Raw genomic sequence first — 18,556 nt, 5'->3', positions numbered from 1 at the left:
GATCCACCTATTAGGGGACGCATGAATCACGTCTCGGCAATAACAAGGACTCCATGGCCAATCCCCCATGGGCGTGTCAGTGCTGTCGACTCATCTCAACGGCACAGAGGGCAGTCTATAATAATCTGCTGGATGGTAGGTAATCCCCCCATTAGCCTGTCATGGATGTACATAGACCTCACCAGACATCACATCGATGTGATGCAAAAATAGAACTTTAGAGATAGATATATATATATATATATATATATATAACTCATATCAAATTTGAAAAAAAAAATGAAAAAATATTTAAAAAATATATTTAAAATTCTTTTTATATAGCAATAATAAATGCAGATGGGGAATGAGATCAAGCCTGATTAATAAATGCATTTATATCCCAATCCACATTCAATCCGTGTGGCACATAACATTTGAGCTGGTATATCCAGAAAGTCTCAAGCTTGGATTCTCCCCTCCAATCGGGAACACATTTTTCTATAATCTGAAAATTTTTACCCAATGGGTTTTTGTTTTGGTATTGTAAATAGTGCCTCGGAACAGTATGGTTTTAATTTTTTGTGCTATAAACAAAAAGAAAAAAAAAGACCATCAATTTTGGAAAAAAATTGCTATAATAAATATCCCTTATCAAAAAAAAAAAAAAAAAAAAATAATAATTTCATCAGTTTAGGCCAATATGTATTCTTCTACATATTTTTGATAGAAAAAAAAAATTGTATATTGATTGGTTTGCGCAAAAGTTATAGTGTCTACAAAATAGGGGATGGCTTTATGGCATTTTTATTATCATTTTTTTTTTTTACTAGTAACGGCAGTGATTAGCGGTTTTTAGCAAGACTGCGACATTGCGGCGGGCAGAGCGGAGACCTTTGACACTTTTTTGGGACCAGTGTCATTTATACAGCGATCAGCGCTATAAAAATGCACTGATTACTGTATAAATAGAGGTGTTTCTAACTGTGGAGAGAGGGTACTGACTGGGAGTACAGAGAGTTCGCTGTTCCTAATCACTAGGAACAGACAATCACTCTGTACTTCACTGTCAGAACGTGGATCTGTTTGTTTAAATTGACAGATCCCCGTTCTGGTTCTCTGTGAATTTGATCGCTGGTGCCCGGTGTACATCGCAGTTGCCGGCCACGCACATCAACTTCCCAGCCGTGCAGCGGGCACGCAGTTCTTATTATTTAAGTACTTATATCAGGAGTGTTCAACCTGCGGCTCAAGATGGCTATTAATGCGGCCCACCAAAAAAATCATAAGCTTACATAAAAAAGTAGATTTTTTGTAAATATAGTGAACACATGAGGCCAAAGAAAAATATTACCGTGTCTCTTTACTGGACTTTTATAAGTTCCCAAAGAAATATATCACACTCTTCACAATCACACCTTATTTATGTCATCGGTATTGGGACGCCTGCCTTCACATGAACTTTAATGGCCCCCTATATTTAGTTTGTAGGGTTCAATATTGAGTTGGTCCACCCTTTTCAGCTATAACAGCTTTAACTCTTCTGGGAAGCTGTCCACAAGGTTTAGAAGTGTGTCAATGGGAATGTTTGACCATTCTTTTAGAACCATATTCAGGCATTGATTTCGGTTTCCGCTCTAATTTATTCCAAAGGTGTTCTATCGGGTTGAGGTCAGGACTCTGTGCAGGCCCCTCAAGTTTCTTCACCAGAAACTTGCTCATCCATTGACCTTGCTTTGTGCACAGGTGCACAGTCATGTTGGAACAGGAAGGGGCCATCCCCAAACTGTTCGTACAAAGTTGGCAGCATGAAATTGCCCAAAATGTCTTGGTATGCTGACGCCTTAAAAGTTCCTTTCAATGGAACTAAGGGGCAAACCTACCCCTGAAAAACAACCCCACACCATAATCCCCCCTCCACCAAATGATTTGGACCAGTGCACAAAGCAAGGTCCATAAAGACATGGATGAGCGAGTTTGGGGTAGAGAAACTTGACTGACCTGCACAGAGTCCTGACCTTAACACCTTTGGGGTGAATTAGAGCGGAGACTGCGAGCCAGGCCAACATTAGTGCTTGACCTCACAATTGTGCTTCTTCAGAGGATGCATTAAGGTGAAAAAACACAAGGCTTTACAACCCCTTCAATTTCTCCACCCTGAAATAGTCTGCAGTGAGTGACAGTGCTATGCCTGACCTGCTTACTTATTCATGATTATTTATCAGGATAGTAGCCTGGGAGGTTACACCTTTAAAAACAATAACAAAATGAATGACAACTTTCATATTTCTATCTTCACAGGCTATTTTGAGCTGCACTGGGGGCAGAAAGTGACCCAAGTGCTAAATGAACTCTAGAAAGCAGGGGCGGACTGACCATTGAGTCACTCGGGCACTGCCCGAGGGCCCCATGCCACTAGGGGGCCCCATCCGGGTTGCCAGGCTCAGTAAAACCAGGGACAGTATGTAAAAATGTGTTTTTTTTAGATCTGTCCCCGATATGTCCGAAAATGACATGCTTTTAATGTGAATATCCCAAGATTTTAGCTGCCCGCCTCTGCACTACCTCCTGGCGTGGTGGCCATCTGTAAGCCAGAGGGGCCCCATACTCTTCTATTGCCCGGGGGCCCGTTGAGTTGTCAGTCCGCCCCTGCTAGAAAGCCAGGCTGTATATGTTGATAATATAAAAATACAGAACAAAGCATACTGTGAGAATAAATCACATATATTGTAAATAGTGAGGCATTTGGGATTGATTTTGGGGCATATCCGGTGTATTCTAGACACATAGGAAGGATGTAATACCTTCACATTCTGCATCATTAGGATCTAATAAGTAGAACTATGTCACATTTCCATCTTTAACAGAATTAGAACAGCGCCTTAAGCAATATGTACTGACCAAATATTTTCGTACTTTATAACTTTGTTCTCTGATTGATTAAGTTTGTACGTTTTCTTCCATCCGTCTTACCCAGTGGGCTGAAACATAACATACTGTGACAGGTGTAATATAAACCAGAAGGGTGCCCATCGTAACAGTCACCTTTTGCCCTTCATTAGCACAAAAACGAAAAACATAATGTGTCTCATTTTTGATCTCAAAAGGAACAAAGAGGCAGTTGAACCAAAGACTCAATATAATGCAAATATATTCTGGTGTCCGGTTCAAATCTGGACCTGGAGGGGTAGAAAAACAGACACCCGCAAAGACCAAATAAAGAACAAAGGGAGACTTGCATGCACTAATTCACGGCTGTATACAGATATCATGCTGCCCTGGGCACACATGATGGCACGTTTCATCACAGGATCCACCCCTTCTTCCACCAACCATATTACATGATTATCAGTGTTAAAAAAGAGCGTTTAGTAAGGGTACCAAGTACAGATGCAGCCACACTAAACCGCAGTAAAAATTTCAAATGTACATGATTCAAAGTACTTCAGTCGGAGGGAAACATGTTGAGGAAAGTAGAAAAACAGCACTGAACCCATTAGGCTATCTTAAAGATTCATGTTGATGCAAATAATTGTAGCCAGAAGATAGCTACTGAAGTGTTGGGTATTGTCTATTTGGAAAAGGTTTAGAATTGAACTGAGGTGCATTGTGGGATGAGTAGTTTTATGAGGAAGTGACTCTACTGCAGTGGTGCCCAACCTTTTGAAGGCCGAGGGCCACTTAAGCGACTTGGTAACCAGTCTCGGGCCACAATGAGCGGAGTGAACAGATGACAGGTCTGTGTCCAGTCTGCATATGCAAAGTAGACACAGACACAGCCCAATCTACTCTATGGGCCCTCCGATCCAATCAGATAGAAGGGGGCAGATCCACTTGTTTTTTTTTTAGCAGATCGGATTGGAGGTAGACGGGTGTAAACGGACAAAAGTCTATTTAGATCTGCAGCTCCATAGAGGTGAATGGAGGGTCCGATTGGGTCAGATTGATCATGTGAAAGGGGCCTAAGGCTGCTTTTACACTGATGGTCTGTGGTCTATTGTGGCGCAGTGTGTGGTTTTCCCGCCGGTTAACTGCACTTTGCCATAGACGTCTATTATATTCTGCAGGTGTGGTGCACTTTCTGAAAATCTGCTTGCTTCCTCTACTGCCGGCTTCATTTACAACACTAATGCTCTTGGATGGCAGGTCGGCAATCTGGGCTTGCAAACCAGCAATCTCAGGGCAGGAGGTCGCGGGCCACATCAGAGGGCTCCGCGGGCCACATGTGGCCCCCGGGCCACTGGTTGGGCACCCCTGCTCTACTGCCTTAAAGTTAGTTGGAAACTACAAACCCACAATGCCACTGTGTTACCAGGATGCAACGCGCCAGCGCACAGCATGCTGGGCAACCAGATAAAAAGGACAAGCTAGGCTGCAGTTGGGCCTCTCTGGACACATCTTTCAACTGCCAACAGGAGTTCTGCGCGAGTGACTGAGAGTTCAGGCTTGCGGCCTACAGCGGAGTGCCGGATCAATCGCCTCAGAGGGATCCTTGAAGGACGGATCTGGACCCATTGGACAGGTGGATCAGCCCGCGCTTCATAGCATTTGAAGCTACCTGCTCATCAGCACCCGGAGGGCGGCAGCGTTGTGTACCGGGGCCATCTTTTCCCAGAGACATCTGCAAGGGAGTTCCGGACGGAGCATTCCAGTGGGCTGAGGAGCCACAGTGGTGAGAAGGCGCTTGTCTATCAAGTAGCTGACTAAAATATAAAGAAGTGTTTGCTGACACCTGTAGACCCACAGATAGAGATCCATTACACCTGAGTGTGTGGACAGCCGGATTGACGGAGTTAGTGGTTCTTTTACAAACACCTCATATTCTCATAGTTCACCATTCTTTTCATCTTTGGATTACAATTAAATGCACCAACAGAGCTAGCTTGAAGAAGGACTGAGACAAAATGGAACAGTCATCATTTTGACTATTCTTGAAGTTCACCAAATATGGTCACAGTTACACTGGACTGTCCTCTAGAGGGAGCCATTTAGTAACATAAACTTTTAGCACTTGATGCGATTGCTTTACATTGTTCTGGTTGTTTTGTTATATCTGGTGTGTGTGGCTGGGCCTAAGTGGAGAGGGATCCCAATAATGGTGTTATGGTGTTGGGGATTTCCTCCACTGCACACCTATTCACATTTGGTCTGCCTTATATGGTAATTGAGTATAGTGAGTGAACAGCATTTAATAGATTGTGTTGCTTTGCCTCTTCTCTGCAGAAATATGTGATCTATCATTTATGTTTGCAAATTAACTGTTTTATTCTGGTCTAATTAAACATTCTTTAAGTGGTTAAGCACATCTGCCTAAGAGTATTACCGTTTACTATGAGTCAATCAAAGATGGAACCCAAGGTGTCAGAGGTAAGAGTCAGGATAGCCTATGGGGTATAGAGTCAATCAGCAGCCCCCATGGAGGTACCGCTACATAATTATATAATAATTATGGTTCCTGGGCAGGCAAACTCTACACCCTAGCCTAGAGGATTCTCCATGGTCTTGTAATGCAATGTATCAAAAATGGAAATAGAACCACCACACCACTGCGAAGAGGTCCAGATACAACTTCATTTCAATAACAGACCTTACATGCATAACCTTCACTTACTCTATCCAAAATTAAAGAAAATGTTTTGCCTAAACGTTTGTGAACTTTCCTTGTGAAATACCAACATATATATATGAATGAATGAATGAAAAACTTATATAGCGCGGCACATGCGAACTGAATCGCCTCTGGGCGCTAGTTGTTCGTGTCTCAAGACATCAGAAGAGCAGAGTTTTGATCTGCTTTCTGAAAGACAGGTGGTTTTCCTCCAACCGAATGCTGGTTGGTAAAGCATTCCATAGCCTGGGACCTTGAAAAGCAAACCTTCTTTCTCCTTTGGACTTGTATTTGGTTTTTGGAACCTTGACCAGATTTTGGTCGGTGGATCGCAAAATGCGGTTGGAATTGTGAGGTTTGATCTTGTCGCAAAGATATTGCGGAGCCTTCCCATGGATGCACTTATGTGTCAGGCAGAGTGCTTTGAATGCAATTCTGTCTTTCACTGGCAACCAGTGAAGGGATCTCAGTGAAGGTGAGATTGATTCCCATGATTTTTTCCCAGTCACAAGTCTTGCGGCCGTATTCTGTACGACTTGTAGACGAGCGATTTGGTACTTAGGGAGCCCGAGGTAAAGGGCATTTGCATAGTCCAGTCTGGAATTCACAATTGTTCCCACCACGACTGCTACGTCTTCTTTGGGGATAAATGGAATAAGTCTGCGTAGTAGACGCATCAAATGGTGCGATCCGCTGACTACTGACCCTATTTGTGCGTCCATTGTCATGAAGGTGTCAAAAGTGACTCCTAGACTTTTGACTTTGGAGCTAGGGGAGATGATTTGTCCCAGAATGGGCGGTGGTATCCAGTTTGTTGCCAGTTGACTCTTCCGACTGGCGTGAAACATAAAAAGTTCTGTTTTAGAGCTGTTGAGTTTAAGATAACTCTTAGGCCCCATACTCACGAGCAAACATGTCTGCTGAAACTGGCCCGCAGGCCAGTTTCAGCAGACATGTTTGGTCGTGTGTGGGCGCGAGCGGGCCGAATTCCAGCAAACATTTGCCCGCCGGGCCTTTTCCCAGCAGACAAATATTCCTGGACTTGTTTTAAAACAGTCCGCTGGAATTCTGCCCGCTCGGACATGTACGGTCGTCAGTACAGACCTACCGTACATGTCCAGGCGCCCGCCGTCCCTCGCATGCGTCGAATGACTTCGACGCATGCGTGGAAGCATTTTAAAGGCGGGCCGCCCACGTCGCCGCGTCATTGTCGCGGCGACACCACGTCATCGACGCGGCGACACCGCGGACACGCCCCGCGTATTGTTTACGCGCGGACTTCTGTACGATGGTGTGTACAACCATCGTACAGAAGCCCTCTGGCAGACATGTATGGTGGAAACGGTCCGACGGACCGCTTTCACCATACATGTTTGGTCGTGAGTACCCGGCCTTAGTCATCCAGTTTTCTATTGAAGAGAGACATTTCTCTAATCTGAGATGATGATCCTTTTTGTTGCAGATACGAAAATACAGTTGCGTGTCGTCTGCATAAGAGTGATAGAGTAGTTCTTGGCTACTGATAATATCAAAAAGAGGACGAAGATAGATGTTGAACAGCACCGGTGATATATATATATATATATATATTTCCTTGGATTATGTAACCCATAGGGGGTTATTTACTAAAGGCAAATCCACTATGCAATGCAAGTGTACTTGGAAGTTCAGTCACTGTAGATCTGAGGGGGACATGACATGCAAGAAAAATAAAAAAACACAATTTCTGCCTGCACATAATTGGATGATGGAAATTAGCAGAGCTTCCCCTCATTTCAGATCTTCCCCTCAGATCTACAGCGACTGCATTTGTGAGTGCACTTGTAGTGTACAGTGAATTTGCCTTTAGTAAATCAACCCCATAGTCACAATGACCTGTGAGTAGGCACTGTGGTGTTGAATAATTCACAGAGCCTGCTTTCTAAACTACAGAGGTGTTGAGGAAGAGTTTAAGGAGGGGAAATCAGTACAAGAGCCACTGCTTGAAGGTATCAAAGTTCCATGGGATATGTAGTCCTTAGAATTTGAAAATAAACAGTATAGGAGAAGCTAAAAAGTATGCACGGAATCCAGAAAGTTGTGGAAAGTAGTTCACTCTAAGTTTAGCCTCTGAAGCAGCTGGCGGTGATTGGTGAAACTGGTCAGGCACAGATACCCTTCCACCTCTGACTCTAATCCATGGAGAAACTATACTCAAAGATGGGATTTTTTGACAGATGACCTGTTTAAGGACTGAAGAATTCTCTATCATTAACATGATTGATAAGTACATTTTAGTTTGACCTATTTGGGACCGTTGAAGCATCCGAGGGAGCGGTCATACTTATATTGGCACTTATATCATCTGGCCTTGGGATGGCTCTATGCAGCATATACGAATAAGCCTCTATGCGCCATTTATCTGCAATTGCCTACAGTACGAGGGAGGTTTCCCAGATTTAGCTCTTGATGTTCATCATTTCTGATTCCAAGAGCCAGTTATCTCTATTGGGAATATATATATATATATATATATATATATATATAAATAAAACACACACACGTATACATACATCCTCTGGACCACCATTAACTTTGGCGCTATATGTCTCAGTCATTACTGCATCGTATAGTGGATATTGCACACAGAATTATCCCTCTAATACAGCACATATGTGGACGCTTGGGGACATTGATCCTCAAATTCAGTTACCAACACTGGTCTCCTGCAGGTCTAATTTATGACTATATGATTTCTTAACCCCCATCTACTGAATTTGTTTCTCCCTATTTTTTTTATTGGATTACTAAGGACTATTTTTCTTTCATCCAATACTTACACATTGTGGGCTTACACAACACTGACACTGAGCAGACGGGGAGTTGTGCGGTGGACTGGGTTTTATTATGTGTAGTTTGTCTCGTATGGTACCATTGTATATGTTGCATTTTTTCCTTAATTTTTTATACTAATAAATACTTTTTTATTGATTCAGCAAGTTATTACCCGTCTCACATGGAAGGTTGAGCTACATTTCGTTTTTTTATTCAAGTTTTTTGCAAGTTGTGGAAAGAGGTGGCCAGCAAACTAGATTATAAGTCCTCTAACAGGGATCTGTCATGGTTATAGATAGCCATCCCTTCATTCAGTAACCTTGCAGAGATTGTGATCCAGAACTCAGCATGTTCCCAGTTTCTAATGTCAGCTGAGGCTGCATTCACACCTGAACGCGGCGTATTGTCTCGCGATTTGCCGCGACAAAACGCGTCGTTTAAGCCCAACATACGCCGGAGGGGTGATTAACATTGTCGGCTATGCCGAACGCCGAAAGCCGCCTGAAAAAAAGGGTCCGGGACTTGTTTTGAGCTTCAGGCGTACGGCGTTTCGGCGTGGAGATGTGAACCATCGCCATAGCCGACAATGTTAAATCACCCCTCCAGCGTATTGCAGGCTGCAATAGCGTCGGGCTTCAGGCGTTAAAACGCCTAGGTGTGAATGGAGCCCAAGAGTCACTAACAGCTAAAACAAGGGCAACCAACTGCAGTCAGTGGTAAAGCAGCAATGAATTTGATTAGATATGCCATTACAGATGCTGGTTGTTGCTCCTAAAGGTTGAGTTTTTTAGTTTTGGATAACAGAAGAGTTTACATTTGCTGTCAAGTATTTTTATTTTTACATTTCCCCCATGTCCGTGAGATGCCAATGAAAGAAATGTGGGGTGCAGGTGTCACCTAGACAAGTAGTCACCCACATAATTAACACATCCCAGCACTAATCTCTTAAAATACTTCAACCTTACCTTTGTATTTGGTCACAACAGCTGAGTTGACACTCAAAGGCTCTTGGAACGTGACAGTAAGGGATGAACTGCTTGTAATCAAAAGGCACACATTGGTTGGTGCCTCAGGGACTCCTGGAACAGAAAAACAAAAACTTTATATCCTGTTCCATAAATACATTACTACATGGCGTGCATAGTCGATTATTTTTAAAATATAATGTCAAATAAAGTCAGTTTAAAAATACATTTCTCAAATAAGGGTTTCCCAACCACATTGTGGAGGGCAGATTTGATGTACAGATCTGTAGGTGTGCACTCTATCAGTTAACTGAACATCAAGCATTACAGTCCGCATCCTTGCTGAAAGGCTGGCCCAATAAAATGGACAACACAGACAGAATATTGGCAAAGTTCCATTTGAAGATTTGAAGTGCTCTGCATAAAAGTGCAGTATGGATTAGGGTTGAACCAAGTTTTTTTTTTTATCAGCGAGTACAGGTACCGATACTTTCGGTCAAGTACTCACAAATTCCGTAGTTGACTCTACTGAACCTGATGGAATGAATGGCTGCCTCTAACCCTGGAGCTCCTGGAGGTAGGCTGTGAGCCAAATGGATGCCGGATCGATGGACAGAGCCGGCAATGGCCAGCGCACCCAGAAATTACAGCCATCAGGGCTCGTCACCCCTGGCCATGGGAAATGCCAGGAGAGGGAGTGCTCCACTATGGAGACAGTACTGTGAGGGCAAACCAATGATCCAGAAGTATCAGTTTCAGGAGCATTTGGGAGAGTACCGATACTCGCTCAAAATGCCTGGTATTGGCACCGATACCAGTACCAGTACCAGTGAATCCCTACTCCCTAGTATGTATGCATACTGCAAAAAAAAGATTATAAAAGTATGCAATGCATTGTACCAATGCATCACACCACCACCGGAATGAAACATTTTTATTGTTATTTACTAAAGGCAAATCCACTGTGCACTGCAAGTGTACTTGAAAGTTCAGTCACTGTAAATCTGACTGTCTGTAACCTTCCAATCATTTTACATTACCAAGTGCAGGACCTCTAGAAAGGAGACAGAGTGGGGAAATAAATGGAAGCCAGTTGCTGGTTCAACCTACATAATATGATTTCTTAACTGAATTATGATGCAATAGAAACACTTTTTGATTGTGGTGGGGTGCCAAACTCTTTATTGTTTGCAGTGCCTTTATTTACAAAAGTAGGACCCTGTCTTGCTGTTTTTTACCCTACAGCCTGACCTTAATAATACAAAGATTTTCATAGAGCACCATAGTATTTTATGGTAGCACTGCAGTACTACATATCAGCAGCAGAAGGCACTGCAGGTAACAGCACTACGATTCCTGCCCTTAGCAAGTTGTAGGAAGTGGGAAACTCCAATAATACCATGCAGAGGTACTATTCACATGCAGTGGAGAAGACACAGCAAACATGGCAGGCTCCCAGTCCCATTTATTCCCTCTGATCTAAAGTAAAAAAGGAACTATTGGCAATATATTTTGGGCATTTGGCTTAAGGTTTTTAGCCAATACTCATATTGACCAGCCCTCTGGACTTTAGAAACAGAGACACGTTGGAAGTATTATCTAAACACCTCTTCTATTAGCAAAGCAGTCTGCAGTGCTGAAATCTTGTCCCAGTAGATTTCTGTGTGGGACCGACACTTGGCAGTTGTCAGATGATTAGCAGCAAAATGTGTGTTGAATAATTTTAGTTTGTTTTATTGTACAGTAATTTAGCAGAACTTAAAGTACTTTTTTAATGCGCATATTTAGTGAGAAATTACTTCAGCACAAACATTACCACTACACCTCATGATTAGTGATGTACCAAAAAGTGTCCCTCTACAACAGGGGTTTCCATCCTGGGGCCCACAGGAGAAATGAACGAGGTGTAACATAAAATTGCAAACTTACTTAAAAATGTTGATTCAAAAAAAATATTGTAAAAATGTGTTGTTTGCACTTAGCGACCACATGCTTTTAAACGTGTCATGTCTCCCCCCCCCCCCAACAAAAAAAAACCCTACTTTTCACCATTCCGCCTTATTCATGTTAATATCTTCTGGCAGCACCTAGATTTGTGAGCAACTATTTTCGAAGATGAATTACACAAAGGGCAACATTAAAACCCAAATATCTGATTAGCACCTTGAGAATTCATTGAGAATTGCTACTACACCATCAAACCAGAAAGTTTATCAAAAACAGTGTCAAAATACTGCACTAGTTTTATGTTGGCCTCTTTTATACTTTTATAATAAAATATATTTAAAAAAATATATGTTTTATTACTTAAAGGGTTTGTAAAGGAATTTTTTTTTTTTTTCATAATAAGCATCCTTTACCTGCAGACATTGCTCTTTTCACTTCCTCATTGTTCGTTTTTGCTCAGAAGTTCTCTGTTCTGTTCACTTCCTGCTTGTCTGATTTTACTGACCACCGTGAAGGGAGGCTTTACTGCAGTGGTCAGTAACGTGCTCGCCCCCTCCTGGGAACTACATCTGTGTGGCAGGAAGCTCTCTACGTGTTAGAGACTTCAAGAAGGTGTGAATTACTGGGCGTGCCGCAATTCATACTGGGAAATGTAGTTCTTACATGAACGAGCGATGCAAACCAGGAAGTGAATGAGAGAAAAGAAACTAGAACGCCGGAGTTGATATAGATGAAGGAATTTATTTGGTATTTACCCGTTTTTTAACATAATCATTACACTATTCTGTCTGTCTACCTTGCAGACATTAATTTTAGGCAAAACATTTTTTTCCTTTACAACTCTTTTAACTTGTGATCTGCCTAACTTTTTCTGCTTAATAGCTATCCCTATTGTTAGTGTATTATATGTGCGCCCCAAGACAAGTCCTCTCCCTCCAGTGTGGCCCAGGAAAGTCAAAAAGTTAAAACACACCTGCTTTACATGGAAAGTTAGGACAACCTTGTTATATCAGTTTTTTTTTTTTTTTTTTTTTACAAAAGTGACATTTTTCTTTAAAACTATAGCTACTAATACAGGCTGATTCACTATATTTTTTCTTAAATACCAATCACACAAATTAAAATAGACATTAATGCTAATTTATCCCTTTCCCCCAGAAACACACACTTCTAGTCGTTGAATATTGGAAAGGATGCGATACCAGCCCGTGATGGGAATGCAAGGCTATCCTGTGCCTGAGATATGCGGAGTTTGAGGTATGCATTGCAAGTTCCATTTATCCTGAATGTAAAGTGTCTCTGCGGTGACTAATTAGCAGCTGGAGAGAGAGAGAAGCAGTTCTTCAGAATGCATGCTGTGTCTTCTCTCTCTGGGTGGTCCTCATTGGCAAGGGATAGACACCTTTCCAGTTCTATCCAGCATGCTTTTGCTCAGAACAAGCGTGTCTGCAATTCCACTCTTCCATTTTCTCTAGTGCTGTGAACAAGCTGTCTTTTCTTCCCTCTTCTCCGACCCTTAGTCTGTCTAACATATACCCAACTGGTCCCCTTTCAGCTAAGGACCACAATATCATTTTGCCCCAATGCAGACCTCAGTTTATCGGACTTAGCTCCAGTAGCACTAGACTGCTGTACAGATGTATTACATTTATTTTACACAATCTAACAGAGTGTGGTACATATGATGCAGCTAATTTGATTATACATATGGGAAGCTATTTTTTTTTAAATTGGTCAAAATGTTCCATGTAATGTAAGTGATGTATCTGGCAGCAGCCGGAATACTCCGTATTCCTGAGATTGGACTGAATTCCCTGTCTGTGGGCACTGTTTACGACTGAAATGCAACAGAGATAGCTACTAGAGGGAACTACAGTATAAGTATGTATATGAAATGCAAGATATTTGGAGCATATGTAATATGTCACAAGCATGCTAAAAGTAGAAGGTCAGATTAACAATTACATATGTAACTTTAAAATTGTTGATATACATTTCTAACATGGCATTTTCAGCATCACTTAAAGTGGAGTTCCACCCATTTTTTTATGTTTGTCTGTGCTGCATGCTCTAATCTCATAGTGTTCAGAATGGACAATTTTTATTTAATTTGTTGCTTGTAAATACCTTTATTTTGTAGTCCTTCATTACTTCCTCCTCCTTATTTGCCTAGGCTATTTGCAAGGGTTTCTGGGATAGGCATCATGTTTCCCAGTAGTCCTTGCAAACCTGACTGAAACCTATTACATTGCTTGTGCACTGAGCATGTGCGAGATATGCAAAGCTGAAATCCAGGAAGTCATACAGTCTGGCTTCATGATGCCCACACTTAAGATGGCCACGGTCTATTTCTAGATTATAAACTATTTAAATGCTGTAACAACCTAACAAAACGGACCTTAGTTTACAGACTAACTTTACTAGAATACATTAAGCTTGTGTATTACAGGGGTATTTATATTTAAAAAGTGAAATTGTGGGTGGAACTCCCCTTTAACCCACTAAAGCCTAGTACCAACCTTAACTCTAACCAATTCAAAGCATACAAGCATGCTTAAACATTAAAGTGGTTGTTGCTGTCTTCCCCGTTCTACACTCTTTGGAAAGTGTAGATCATGTTAGAAATATGTCTTCCTCTTTCAGCAGTGGGTGGGGAGTTTGGACTTACACTGTGTCAGAGCCGATTGGAAGAAAGGTACACCCCCCTCCTCCACATAGGCAGAGGAACAAAAGAACATGCAAAGCTGCAGTCTAAATAGGCAAGCTCCCTGCTAATCTACCTCTAAGTTCCCTTGTCAGAAGTGAATCTTCTGATAACAGAGGAATGGAGCACTAGAGAGAAACAGCACCTAGAGCTTTGGCACTTTGATGAAGCTTAGAGTTAGAATGCCGTCTGAAGGATCGCTATCCAAACCCTTCAGGATCACCAATGGCACCCGCCAAGGTTGCCCTCTCTCCCCTATTATCTTTGCCTTCCTGGCGGAACCCCTAGCATCTAAAATTAGACACGGCCAATGTATCTCTGGCATTTCTTGTAATGGTACAGACCATAAGCTCAGTCTCTTCGCAGATGACAATATTCTTATGATCTCCAACCTGAGTTACTCCCTGAGTTACTCCCAGCGATTCAGGAATTTCTCCGTCAGTTTAGTACAGTATCCCTTTATAAACTTAATTACAACAAATCCCTAATCTTTCCACTAAACCTATATGACAAACAGATATTTCTTTTTAAAAACAAACCTCCCTTATGCATGGGCTGACCAAGCTATTCCATACCTAGGGATTAAATCCCCGAACCAACTCGTCGATCTTAACTACAGAGCCTTCCAAATGCAACTCCCCAATTACGGGTTTCCAGTCTGTCCAAACTGGGAAAAATAGACTCCTAAGATTATTATTCTACCCAAATTCATATACCTTTTCCGCACAGTAGTATTGACAATCCCTCATACCTTGTTCTCCTCAATACAAGGACGGATAACAAGATATATCATATGGGATAGCAAACCACCTAGATGTGCTCACCAAATACTAGTGAGACACCACAACAATGGCTGATGTGGGCTAACAAACATTCGTACCTATTACTATGCATCTATTCTAGACCAAATGTACCATTGGTGGCACCCTTCCCCCAACAAAACTTGGTCAGATATGGAATCCATCCACCCCATCACCAATAAACTATTGTATACCCTTCTCCGCCTTACTATGGGTTCACCTCTACCTACAACACCCTCCTCCTTTAAAACCTTAAAATCCAAAACTGGTATACGTATGGGATAAATTCCCTAATTGACTTCAAATCTCAGAAATCACTGAAAGCTTTTAGAGACCTCCAAAATGAATTCAATCTCCTGGTCTCTGAAACATACAATTATAAAAGGATAAGCCACTTCCTTAAAGCTTCTACAGTCCATATAACTGACACATTTCACAGATTCTACTCCCAACCTACATATCCAAAACTTGGTATCTCCACAATGTACAAGGCCCTAAGTGATCTACGACCCTACTTCCAAATAAACACCCTCTCAAAATGGGAAGCAGAACTGAATGTCATAAGGCCTTCAAATCCACTCATGAAGTGACCCATTGTGCAAACCATTAGGAAACATATAAAAAAAACTGTGCATAGGTGGTCTCTAACAGACCTACAGATTATCAAAAATCTACCCAAACTCGCCTAATACCTGTTGGAGGCCCTCGCGGCCATGTAGGTACTATAGCACACCTCCTCTGGATTTTCAGATCCCTTGGCTCCTTTTGGAGACAAATCTTTTCCTAATCTCCTCTATATCAGATACCTTCAATGCCTTCTCCAGAGTTGGCTCTACTCCACCTCGATATAGAAAAGTTTCCTCCCAGATCAAGAGTAGTAATAATACACCTTTTACTTGCAAAGTTAAATATTACCAGACATTGAAAAACCACAGAACCCCCTTTCCTGGCGACCTCACTTGCAGACCTCAATCTCCAACGCGAGATGGAGAGAATAGTAGCCAGGAAAAATGCAAGCATGGACTGGTGTCTTTTTAAATCGTCCTCTTGGTTATCGTACTCTGGATGCACTGTACAAATGTAATGTTTCTTGCTGAATACTACCTGAACCTTACCTCGTTTGATTGATATGTTGGTACACCCCTCCTTTTTACACTCCCTCCCCCCTACCCCCTAAATTTTACTTTATGCTCCAGTTGGAACATCTGTCGAAATATCACATGTACTATTAAATATGTATGTGAAAACTTCTGATAAAAAAAAAAACACCTATGCACAACAAACTTATTTATTTTTTTGCATTTAGGGAAAATAAATTAATTATACAGCCTTAAAGTGAACAGATAAGCTCATCTTTAATTCTAAGGCAGCCCGAATGTTTAGTGAGCATCACATCCAAATGTCTGTTTTAATTCCTAGTTTTATTCAGCATGCCTGGATATACCAAAATATCAGCCCTGGCCGGCATCCACCCAACCACAACAAGCTCCATGCTGGCGACATAGAATAAATATCACTTTTCAATTTGGCCACAAAGTGTTATGCATGTTGGCTAATACTTTCACGGATCCTCCTGCAGTGGATATCAAGATTTTATACTCAGGCTTGTTTAATAAGACACTAAAAAGAGTAATATTGATGTGCAAAGTGCATAGTCCCTAAAGTGGACCAGATTCCTAAAATCTAGCACACACCTATATTTTCTGACCCATAATAGTGGGCCACTAAATTAAACATTTCTGTTGATTAAAGATCTACAACAGGAGTAGGCAACCTCTTCCCTCCAGCTGTGGTGAAACTACAAATCCCATCATACCTCTGCCTCTAGGAGTCATACCTGTGATTGTCAGAGTCTTGTAATGTCTCATGGAACTTGTAGTTTCAAAACAGATGGAGGGCTGAGGTTGCCTACCCCTGTTCTACAAGATAAACTAGATTGGGTGAAGTTACCTTGTACAGCCTCATATGCTAAGATTGGAGGTTTTATTGTACTTTTCTTTGCTTTAAAGTGACCCTGTCAGGTTTACAAAAAGCACAGATCAAATGTCTCTGCAACAGAACAGTCCAGTGTCTCCTACCTTTCCCTTTTCCAGTGCTGAAGCCTCTATGAAACTTTTTAGAATTTAACACTTTTGAGAGTGGCGAATAATTGTGGACCTACCATGACTCAGCAGCAATATAGAGGATAGAGGATGAAACCAGAGCTCATGGTGGAGTACACAAGCATCTGACACTCCTGGAAGCAATGAATGCTAAGGACACTGCCAAAGGCTTCGATGCTGGAGCAGAAGAAAGGAAGGAGACACAATATACAGTAAATATAGATGTAGAAGTAGTACTGCGCTGTGCATAAATAGGTGATAAAGTGCAAATGTACTTACGTGACAGGTACACTTGAAAGTCAATAAATGAATGGTCAAAATAGCAACAATAAAATAAAAATAATCAGCTGGGACAGTATAAACAATGGACTGATAAAGTGTCCAAATACTGTGAAAAGTGTACCACAAAATAGATGTGAGAATAAACTCATAAAATCTTAAAAATGGCATCATCATGTGACATGTGCAACCATAAATAAATATATTCACACTAAAATTCCCTAAAATTAAATAAAATTAATTAAAGAAAAAAAACAAATAAAAAAAACGGAGTGCAGCTAATGTTCATAAGGTGCAAGCTGGATGGATGGCTGTGTGTGCATAGTGATCAGGGTGAAGGTGCTGGTGCTAGTAGTCAATCTCTGGTATGGAGTGCTACCGATAGGTGGTTGCTGGTTCTCCGTGCAACTTAGGGTATAGATGTCCTCTTACCTTACCGCTGTAAGGTAACAGCGTATGAGTGTGTCTTTCAATCTCCTGGTGGCTCCTGAAGTCACATAGATCGCCGCATCTCTGCGGCGGCATAACGTATCTCATTTACGTTACGCCGCCACAAGTTTTACGGGCAAGTGCTTGATTCACAAAGCACTTGCCTGTAAAAGTTGCGGCGGCGTAGCGTAAATCCTCCGGCGCAAGCCCCGCGCCGATCGTACTGCGCATGCGCCGTCCCTAAAATTTCCTGACGTGCATTGCGCTAAATGACGTCGCAAGGACGTCATTGGTTTCGACGTTAACGTAAATGGCGTCCAGCGCCATTCACGAACGACTTACGCAAACGACGTTAAATTTTTACATTTCGACGCGGGAACAACGGCCATACTTAACATTGGCTACGCCACCTAGGGGGCAGCTTTATCTTTACGCCGCGTATCTCTTACGGAAACGGGCAAGCGTACGTTCGTGAATCGGCGTAACGACTCATTTGCATATTCTACGCCGACCGCAATGGAATCGCCACCTAGCGGCCGGCCTAGAATTGCAGCCTAAGATCCGACGGTGTAAGTCACTTACACCTGTCGGATCTTAGGGAGATCTATGCGTAACCTGATTCTATGAATCAGGCGCATAGATACGACCGTCGGATCTCAGAGATACGCCGTCGTATCTCTTTATGAATCCGGCCCATTATTTGCACTGCGTTTTTTTTTAATTCTTTTTTTTTTTAATTTATTAAATTTTATGGAATTTTAGTGTGAATATATTTATTTATGGTTGCACATGTCACATGATGATGCCATTTTAAAGATTTTATGAGTTTATTCTCACATCTATTTTGTGGTACACTTTTCAAAGTATTTGGACACTTTATCCAGTCCATTGTTTATACTGTCGCAGCTGATTATTTATATTTTATGGTT

The 18,556-nt window shown here is 41.8% G+C and overlaps 1 protein-coding gene across 1 annotated transcript in view; it reads right to left on the bottom strand.

Annotated features, from left to right (window-relative positions):
* ANKFN1 (ankyrin repeat and fibronectin type III domain containing 1) overlaps positions 1-18,556 on the bottom strand; it is a 340,893-nt gene that overhangs the window by 248,845 nt on the left and 73,492 nt on the right. Inside the window, exon 4 of the mRNA XM_040330698.1 lies at positions 9,367-9,480. Coding sequence (XP_040186632.1) covers positions 9,367-9,480 — 114 coding nt within the window. The remainder of the gene's footprint in view (positions 1-9,366; positions 9,481-18,556) is intronic.

This window comes from Rana temporaria, chromosome 12 (genome assembly GCF_905171775.1).
Source record: "Rana temporaria chromosome 12, aRanTem1.1, whole genome shotgun sequence".
NCBI lineage: Eukaryota > Metazoa > Chordata > Amphibia > Anura > Ranidae > Rana > Rana temporaria.
This window is presented reverse-complemented; position numbering and strand designations above follow the sequence as displayed.